Source organism: Penaeus chinensis, chromosome 29 (genome assembly GCF_019202785.1).
Source record: "Penaeus chinensis breed Huanghai No. 1 chromosome 29, ASM1920278v2, whole genome shotgun sequence".
NCBI lineage: Eukaryota > Metazoa > Arthropoda > Malacostraca > Decapoda > Penaeidae > Penaeus > Penaeus chinensis.
Genome location: NC_061847.1, coordinates 7,128,677 through 7,138,676, shown reverse-complemented (window position 1 = coordinate 7,138,676; position 10,000 = coordinate 7,128,677). Strand labels below are relative to the sequence as shown.

Below are 10,000 nucleotides of genomic sequence, written 5' to 3'. Positions count from 1 at the left end.
ATGCGAGAGCCCCTGGTGCAGAGTCTCTGACGCTCTACCTTAGTGTGAATACGTGGAGGATTTTTTTTCCTGGGAGGTGGGAGGTGGCAGCCCCCAAGTAAGTGATCACATAGGGCACAGCCCCCTGCACTAGAGAATATTGTGACTGATTCTGTGTATATTCATATAGTACTTGCAGTTTTCCTAGTACCTCTCATACCCTCCACTGCTATCGGGGCTAAGATTGTCAGCGGTAATGGGAGTATTTCTAGGGCATAATTTCGACATATTTCAATTGTAGAGAGTGGGAGGAACCATCGATAGGAAAATTGTTGTGATCTGTGAGTGTACAAAACTGTGGCAGATGGCATGAAGGGAATAGATATAAAGCAGGAAAGTTTAGTTTTGAACTCTTTTGAGCTTTAGTCCTATTTGTAATTTTTTTTTCATGTAATGTTAGAGAGTTTAAGTTAAACAAAAAAGTCTGTATAATTGGTAATATGGGTACTGATGGATATCTCACATTATTCCTATATAATGACTGGAAAACCCATTTTACCCCACAGTTTTGGCCTTGAGAGTAGAAGAGGGCATACTGTATGTCAAAAATTGTTGGGCAAAATATTAAGGAAAATGCAGTGGATGCAGGGGAATATATGAGGAAAGCTTATAAGTTTCCACCCTTTATCCCCTTCCCCTACTAATGGGATATCAAATCAAGATTGTTGGCTGTATTTGATACTGCACCAACTATATATCTGCTGTACACCAGTAACTCTCATCAGATATCTTATTTTTATGTGGAAAATAGGTGTGCCTGCCTTAGAAATAATTGCTAAAATTGTAGCACATACCATTTAGTCACAATATATATGACATGTGCTGTCTGCATGATATTTATGTACAGTGCCATCTGTTATGTTGATAGAACAGAAGGGTTGCAAGAAAAAATGTGACATTGGGTCTGCCAGCTCCTTGGCAGCACTTGTGAAAGACATTATGTTGACAGGTTATGAGAGATGTTCCTGGTCTCTCTCCGCATGTATGCAAAAGTGCAGTAACCATGAGGCTGTCTTTAAGCTTTGTTATGCTCATTGGACACATTCCTCTGCATTTTAACCTTTAGTATACCTTATGATTTCACAGATTAGTGTGTAGCCTTATTTATGATTGATTATAGGCTTCCTCCTGCTGGTTGTTTGTGGAATGTGTTTGTCTTCCAGGGTGGGGGTTGGGGAGTGCTCCCCCCCCCCCTTGCTGTAGTGGTCACAGGGGTGCAGTAGAGAGCTCAACATTGATATGCCAAAATTTGTTTTTATAATTTTCCCATATTAAAGTACTGCAGCTTATTATTTTAACATTATTTACATGTGTACTAATCCTGTTCTATTTTTCAAGGGCTGATGGCAGTGTAGAAATATGGAACTGCAAGCATCGACCTTTTATGCAACAAGTTATTCAGGGTAAGCCTTTTCTTTGTTACTTCTTATCTGAAAGAAAATGTGTAATTTTTTATGATATGTGACTTTCTAATACCTCTTGTAAGATTTGTTTTACATGCCAATATTATGAATAGATTTTACCTGATATACAGTGCTTGTCATAATGTTTGTTGCCGCTACATTGTGATCGCCAGTAGATGTTACACTGCTTGTTAAAGTCAATAATGAACATATTCAGAGTATTCTTTGATCAATTTAGCAGTATGGTACAGAGCTCCATCTTGCATAGAAGTTTCATTCTTGGATAGCTTGTTGGTCACACAAAAGCTCCAGATAGATACCTTTATTTACTGTAACATTGTTTGGTAACACAACTAATTGACCCATACTGGTACCCAAAAGCACTCCTTACCATGAACCTTTATATTCTGTTACTGATTGGTAACAGTTAGATTCTTTTGAGTGGCAGGTGCATGAATTTGAAGTCCTCCTTCAGGCTTTGACTCTCAGTATATAGTGATACATTACCCAACACATTTGGGTTGCTTTCTTTCAATTGAATTCAGGTGATGCTGGGGCTAGTATCAACCTGCTTCTTGAGAATCTTAAGACTATGTGGAGATGTTATCCTTTGTCGCTTCCTCTCCAGCAGCCTTGTGAAACTTCTTGAATCACCACCACACTGGTGATATTTGTTATTTCTTTATTTATTTTTCTAGCTTTGTAAAGTGATGTCTTAGCAGCAGTTTGCTTGCTTGAGAGATCTTTAACCTTCTCTTCAACCTTTACCATGTTTGCACTATAGCCATTCTGATGGGTAGATATCACATAGTAGAAAAAAGAAACCAGCAACTGTGACAGCTTGTGAATATTATTCATACTTTCTGAGGGTGTTTCTGATTTTATCTGAATGATTGGTGCGGGCCCTTTGTCGACAAATATTTTGATGAGCACTGACTGCTGTCTGTTCAAAAATCTTCTCCATGTGTATCTGAATAACATGAGATTTCCTAAAATGATAAAATTATATATTACCCCTCTTGTCTTCTACAGGTGATGAAGACAGTTCTGTTGAAGCTTTGGCTTGGTGCAATGGGAGGCTGTTTAGTGCTGGTCTTCATGGCTTTTTGCTGGAGTATGACCTTGCCTCTTGTACTGTCAGATCTCGCACAGCAGTCACAGGGGGGCCTACGTGGTGTCTTGCTCTCTCACCCAACAAACAGAAGTTGGCTGTAAGTTGTATGTTTGTATTTTCTTGTATATATTTTTGTCAGTTAATGCTAAATGAAATTGTTTTTTTTTTTTTTTTTAGAAATACATTGTTGTAGTTTTTTTTCTAGATTTATTTATTTTTGTTTTATGCACAGGCAGGAACAGAGGATGGATATGTCTGTCTGTTTAATGTTGATGAAGACAGAGTTGTTTATGACAAGAGCTTGGCCAAACAAGAAGGTAAGTGTATTGATCCCATGTTTTGTATCTTCTCCTGTTTTTACATTTTAGAATGTGAATTTGAAATGAAACTTTTGATATTCAGTGTTAAAAGAGGTAATTATGGTACAATTTTGCCATAACAGATAAACTTTATTAAGTAAACTGTTCATTTGAATATTTCTTGTATATAACCATGTAGATATAAATTACATATGTCTTTAAATATTACTGAATGATTTTTGATAATTATTTTATTTTGTCCACTTTGTAGGTAGAATTTTGAGCATAGGCTGGCACCTCAGTGGAAACTACATTGTCTCTGGATCTGTTAACTGTGTGAGACTCTGGTCATTAAAAGATGGGAGGGTAAGTGTTTTGGTATCTTAATGGACTTGCATGCACTGAAACATGTAATTTCAGTAAAAGTGCATTTGATGATAATGTGTAAATTAAGGTAATCAAGTGAATGTCAGTAGGCCTCAATTCCATAGATATATTTACTCGCGTTGAAGTATTGGAAGTGAAATTCATACTTTTTTCCCCCACGTTGGTTTCAGGTTACGAGATGTTCTATGGGGCAAACAAGGGGAAGGGAGATTATTGTATGGTGCGTAGCTATCCTGGACGACATGACAATTGTTAGCGGCGACTCAAGGTAAATATTGTCTTTAGACGGTTTTGAAATGAGAGATTGGGTCATTTACCAGATTTGATAATGATATTTGGAATTTTATATGCTTCTTTTCTTCTCTATACATGTATTGTTCAACCTGTTCATTGTACCTGTATTTCAAACATAAGTTGTGTTTAATGCTTAATTGAATTCCTTTTTTTATTAACAGAGGGAAAACATGCTTTTGGAATTCCACACTCGGAACCATGACGCAGTATGTGCAAACCCACAAAGCAGACGTCTTGTCTCTCGTCATATGTCCAGAACAGAAGTTGCTGTACGTCGCAGGTGAGTGTCGGAAGAAGGAATTCTCACATTTCTTTGGTTGATTTAGGTGTGAGGTCCTGTTGTTCCCTTAGGATGAATGGAGGGGGTTTGGGAAGGAAGGACATTGGGTTAGAAGGATTTAAGGAGAGAACAATTATTGATGGGCAGACATAACACCAACAATACTAACAATACTAACAATACTAACAATACCAACAACACCAACAACACCAACAACACCAACAACACCAACAACACCAACAACACCAACAACATCAACAACATCAACAACACCAACAACATCAACAACATCAACAACATCAACAACATCAACAACATCAACATCAACAATACCAACAACACAACACCTCCAACACTACCAAAATTCCAATAATACCAACAACACAATACTACAACATCAACACCAATAACAATAGTAACAATAATAATAACAACAATAACAATAACAACAATACCAACAATAATAACAATAATAACAACAATAACAACAATAACAATAATAATAACAACAACAATAACAATAATAATAACAACAACAATAACAATAATAATAACAACAATAACAATAATAATAACAACAATAACAATAATAATAACAACAATAACAACAATAATAACAATAATAACAATAATAACAATAATAATAAAAATAACAGACAGACAGACACCTTGAAAGAGCATGAAATATTAGCAATATGCCATGGGTACATTAAAGGAAAAGTCAGTACAGTCTTTTAGATGCCACATAACTTATACTGTTGATTCATAGGTCCTTTTCATTGCCTTTCCAGGGGTTGACCCGACAATTGTGCAAGTCAAATTGGTACAGACTGGTTCAAAGTCAGGAAGAAAGGAGTGCTGGATGAGGTCACTGCCCCGCTCCATACACACGCATGACGTCAGAGCCATGGCACTGACGTCAAATGGGAAACTGTATTCGGGAGGTAAGTGCACTTGTGAAGTTTCAAGAATGGCGTTGGTGGTGGTTTGTTGTTATATATCCTTTTAGTATTTTTAATCCATTGCTGCTGTGCCCACTATGAGTTTAGTTTATTAATTTTGTTGAAATATTGATGGTTCTATATGTGCAAAGTCACCAAGTTTTAAGTTCAATCTGTCCCATTTGTACCTTTTCCTCAATTTTTGGAAATATTTCATTTTGTATTATATTTTTAGTAGTATTGTAAATAGCATCATGATTATCATAATGTTGATGGTAATAAAAGCATCAAAATTTAAAGTATTAGAAAAAAATTCCATGAAAACTTGGGCGAAGGGGAAATCAAGTGAGGTCACGTAGGCCTACTAATTGATTCCTTGGTAGCTTGAGCACCTGTGGGGCCATTTATTTGTAAACATGATTCACAAAACAAAAGATATGTTGGTGTTAGTAGTGATTATATTGTGTTGATTTAGGAATGTTTATAGAGTAATCGATCTTGTTTGTCATCAAGGTAAAAAAGAAAAAAATAATTTTCTCAGAATTTTCTGATACTTTCTCAAGCAAAGATTTTTTCTTTGACAGGTGTGGACACAGTGCTGGCCCTTAGCTACTACCCTCCAAAAACAGTCATTAAATATCGTGCACTTCCACATGTAAGATATTTTAATGTTTATTGTTTAAATGTGTTTTGATTTGATAGACAGGTTAAACAAATATATATTTTACTAGTATTGCTTGAATGAAGGAAATATAAACTCTTGTTTTTATTAAACTTATCTATATGTAAGAATATGTCCTTTACATGGAAACATTTGCAGATTTTGTAGAATAAAGACCATGATTCTGAAGTTCATGACATAAATTTCAACTGATGCATAATAACAACAACCATGACATTTGATCCATGATTCACTTAGCTTGTATGAAGAAAAAAAGCTAATCTCCATGATTTCTTATAGCCAGGCTCCATATCAATTGCTGGTGAGGCAGAGGCAATTTTGCTGCGTTACAAAGACCGCTTGGACCTTTGGCGACTTGGACATTACCAGGGCAACAAAAAGAAACCATCTGGTTCATTTCTGCCCATTTCTCAGGTATGTTGTTTATGAGATTGTTGTCTACTTTGTTTTTATAGACATCAGAAAAAGAATTTGGTTTTTCTTTTTTTTTAATTAATTTCAGGCTACAGAATGATGCAATTGAATGGAATTTGAATGGGCTATCACACTTTGTTTATCATCATAGTGATAGGATACTGGATTCTTATGGATTGGTTTGGGTTTTGGAATTGGGTATCACATGATAACCGTTTCCCTCTGTCATGCTAATTAGGGCATAAAAAAAATTGAGAAACGTAGTAACTAAGGTAGAGGCTGATGTGCTTCCTTGGTGATGGCCACGATTGTAGATCATTGCACAATGTATGGCCAGTCCTATTTGCCATCTGTGGAAGGCCTGTCAAAGACTGAATGGGATGAATGTTGTGTCCACTAAAAATGATCTGTTACTGTTGGCAAATCGTCAGCCACACTCATGATATCATCCCTGTATCTCCACTTCCCTTGTAGGCCTCCTGTGCCTGAGCTAATCACACAGTTGTGCTTTCCTGCCTCCATACTATTGTGAATGTAACTCAGTGTGAATTCGTAATGCTGGTGTTATATGGCATTTTTCATCCAGTGTGTCATTTACCTATTCATAGCAATCTGTCATTTTCATTCATGTGTGAAGGGTAACTGTTTTGATTTTCTGATGAATAAAATGGAATTCTTCATATGCTTGCAACCAGAATTTGCCATAGTGAAAGATTGTACCTATTTTGTGACTGGAGGAACAGAGAAAGTAGAAAGTTTGTGGTTCTTTGGGTTCAGAGTTAACTGCTGCATAGAATGGAGAAGGCAGAGCAGAAAAGTTATTTATTTATTTGTCTATTTATTTGTTTATTTATTTATTTATAAAAAAAAGTAATTGAAGCAAAGATGTATTTGATAGGTTGCTGATAATCGGCAACAGGTTTTGAGGTTGGTAATGGTAATCAATATACATAGTTTTATGAGATACAACAATGTTTATCACTCATGTTGTGCATTCAATTAATCAATACCAAACTTATGATTGCAGCTTCATCTCAGTAAATAAAAAAAGCTAATTACGATAAAGTATTCCCATCAACCCTACAGCTCTTGATGACAATCTGGCTTTTACAGGATCGTGTGAAACTTCTAGAACTACAATGCAAGGAAGACGAAGTTACTGAGTGGAGTGCTATTTCCTCCAGTGGCAAATGGATTGCGTACATTGTCCAGGGCAACCACAGGCTATTCCATTTCAATTTGCCAAAGGTAAAGATATGTCGGTCTTTGAAAAGTTATTATCGTTGTGGTTATTGTTATTCTCATTATTAGTATTGTGTTTATTATCACCCTGGCAGTCCAGGCGAGTTGGTTAGCTGAACAACATTTGATGAAGTCTACCTCCCTGGCTCCTATGTAATCTTGCTTTTCCCATATACAGGATGGCAATGGGTTGAGCATACAGAGAATAAAAGCAATAAATGAGAGCATCAAGCAATGTCGACAAGTTTTGTGGATTGCAGAAGGCAAGTTAGCATCAGTTGCTCTTGATGGCACTATTCAGGTGAGTTTTGTCGTTGTTGTTGTTATTGTTATTGCTATTGCTTAAGTTTAGCGAGAAGAAATTCAGGATTTAGACATTTCATTTGATTTTTTATTAATCTTTGCTTAATATCTGTTCAAGAGAAAGTTATTTATGCTGTCTGCATGTGTGAGGGATGGCAAATGATCCCAAACCATTTATCATTATAGATCATCAGCGTGACAGAGGCGGAGGCAGAAGTTGACATGGAGCTTTGTCTTGAGCCAGGCCACAGTGTAAACAAGATGAAGGCCAACCGTGAGGGCAGCATCCTGGTGGTGGCTGACAACCATGAGGTGATCACAGCCTTCAACCTGCGCAAGGACACCAAGTCTGTGCTGCCAAAGTACAGTGCCCCTGTCACAGCCCTGGGCATCCATCCAGTCACGTCTGATGTGGTGGTGGTCTATGCAGACATGATGGTAAAGGAATACAGCCTACAGACACAGCATTACACCCCCTTCTGCCGCGAGTTTCTTTCTGAGTGCCCAGCAGAGTTGACCAAAAGGAATTCAGTGGTCCATGATGTGAGCTTTGACGTGAGGCACAAGAACCTGGTCCTCCTCCATGACGATTCAGCCATCATTGTCCTCAATAAGGAGAAGAGTGTTAGTGAACCTTATGTCAATAACAAACCGGCCAAAATGAAGCGTAGAGATTATTCTGCCAGACGAGTTAATGGCAAGGTTGAGAAGGGCAAAAGTACTCTGTGCTTTACTATTGCACGAAGACCAAATCAAATATTGCACTTTTCGCATGTGAAAAATGATTCAGTAGTGAGTGTAGAACTGGATGACCTGCAGTTGTTAGACAAATTACCAACAACTCTAAAGGTGAAGAAATATGGAGGAGTGTAAATGCGAGACTAAAAATAATAGGAAGAAATAATGAAAATTATCTTTTGTATTTTGGGTTGCCTTTGTTGATCAAGGAATACTTATTTCTTGAATTAAATTATAAAGTGAATATGTGAATTGTGTAATATGCTGTTTATAAAGTATATGAATGTTATAGTTTTATTATTGTTTCCATGACATTAATGAGGTTGATATGAGAATAAAATTTTGAAAAGAATATTCATGGTTTTGCAGTTGTTAAAGAATGGGTTATAACTCCAATTCTTTATATTAAAAAAATGAGACTGACTGTGATTAAGGAAAACCATTTTAGTAATAATATTGACAGTTTTTAAAATAATTAAAAGCTATAAGTATGAACTTTTATGCCTAGATAACTTCTTATAAAGAGATATGCTTATAATGAATTCAATAGAAATGTTTTTCCTATAGTTGAGTCATGACGAGAAAGATGAAAATAGACTAGATTTCCTGTTTAGTATTTTTTCACAGATAAATAAGCAATATTTTTCAAGTTATGTATAATTTCTTTAACTCTAAGGTGATAATCATTTAGTATAAGAGTAACGCAAGCTAGCATGTTTGAATGCAAGATTAATGTAGACTTTATCCCACATGGTTTCGACTTTTTTTTCATTTGTGTTAAAAATAGTTTTTAGAAATACAAGTAGAGGTGAAATTAAAATGGTGAAGACTCGGAGCCTGAAGAGAAAAAGTGATTTAAGCTAAGAAAAATTGGAGGTTCCTGGACAGGGAGAGGCCCCTCAATCCCTTGCTTGTTCTTGTGGGGGGCTTAGGAGGCGAGGACTGAGGCCCAATGCCAGGGATCACTCCCACCTTGAACCTCAGCCCTCACCTCCACTAATTTTGCATGGTCTTTTCTTCTCCTTTCCTTTTTCCTTTTTCATCCCCTTGGTCTGTCCACTTATCCTAATTGTTGAACTCATTTTTGCCCTTTTCGCCACAGTACTTTTTTCAAAATGCATCCTACTTCCTTAACTCCTTCCTCTTCTAACAGCTCAGCTCCCCCTCTCTACCCTTTTCAGTAACATACCTCCCTCCAGTACTGTTCAACCTATAACTTTACCATAATCACTAACTCGTTCCTAACCCTTTTTGCTACTCTAATTTACCATAGTGCCATATAACCTTTGATGCCCTATAGCACTCCCTTACCCTGGGGGATTTACCCAAAGCTTCATGCTATCACTATACTTTGATTGTGCTGCCAATGACAGATGATGACGTGGCAGAAAAGTTTCAGTAAATAAATAAATAGGGAGGGGGGAGAGACAAAGATGAGAAGGGAGGGGATGTACAGATGGAGATGGAGAAGTACAGCAAAAGAGAGAGAAAGAGGCAAAGGGAGGGAAAGAGGGAGGAGAGGCAAAGGGAAGGAGAGAGGGAGGAGAGGCAAAGGGAGGGAGAGAGGGAGGAGAGGCAAAGGGAGGGAGAGAGGGAGGAGAGGCAAAGGGAGGGAGAGAGGGAGGAGAGGCAAAGGGAGGGAGAGAGGGAGAGAGGGAGAGAGGGAGAGAGGGAGAGAGGGAGAGAGAGAGAGAGGGAGAGAGGGAGAGGGAGGGAGGGAGGGAGGGAGGGAGGGAGGGAGGGAGGGAGGGAGGGAGGGAGGGAGGGAGGGAGGGAGGGAGGGAGGGAGGAGGAGAGGAGAGAGAGAGAGAGAGAGAGAGAGAGAGAGAGAGAGAGAGAGAGAGAGAGAGAGAGAGAGAGAGAG

The 10,000-nt window shown here is 37.7% G+C and overlaps 1 protein-coding gene across 1 annotated transcript in view; it reads left to right on the top strand.

The window, feature by feature from the left end:
* LOC125040867 (U3 small nucleolar RNA-associated protein 4 homolog) overlaps positions 1 to 8,425 on the top strand; it is a 9,071-nt gene extending 646 nt beyond the window's left edge. Inside the window, exons 2-13 of the mRNA XM_047635637.1 lie at positions 1,378 to 1,442; positions 2,475 to 2,653; positions 2,789 to 2,873; positions 3,127 to 3,221; positions 3,413 to 3,510; positions 3,698 to 3,816; positions 4,608 to 4,760; positions 5,342 to 5,412; positions 5,719 to 5,853; positions 6,967 to 7,101; positions 7,274 to 7,396; positions 7,585 to 8,425. Coding sequence (XP_047491593.1) covers positions 1,378 to 1,442; positions 2,475 to 2,653; positions 2,789 to 2,873; positions 3,127 to 3,221; positions 3,413 to 3,510; positions 3,698 to 3,816; positions 4,608 to 4,760; positions 5,342 to 5,412; positions 5,719 to 5,853; positions 6,967 to 7,101; positions 7,274 to 7,396; positions 7,585 to 8,271 — 1,945 coding nt within the window. The 3' untranslated portion in view covers positions 8,272 to 8,425. The remainder of the gene's footprint in view (positions 1 to 1,377; positions 1,443 to 2,474; positions 2,654 to 2,788; positions 2,874 to 3,126; positions 3,222 to 3,412; positions 3,511 to 3,697; positions 3,817 to 4,607; positions 4,761 to 5,341; positions 5,413 to 5,718; positions 5,854 to 6,966; positions 7,102 to 7,273; positions 7,397 to 7,584) is intronic.
* The last annotated feature ends 1,575 nt before the right edge of the window (positions 8,426 to 10,000 follow it).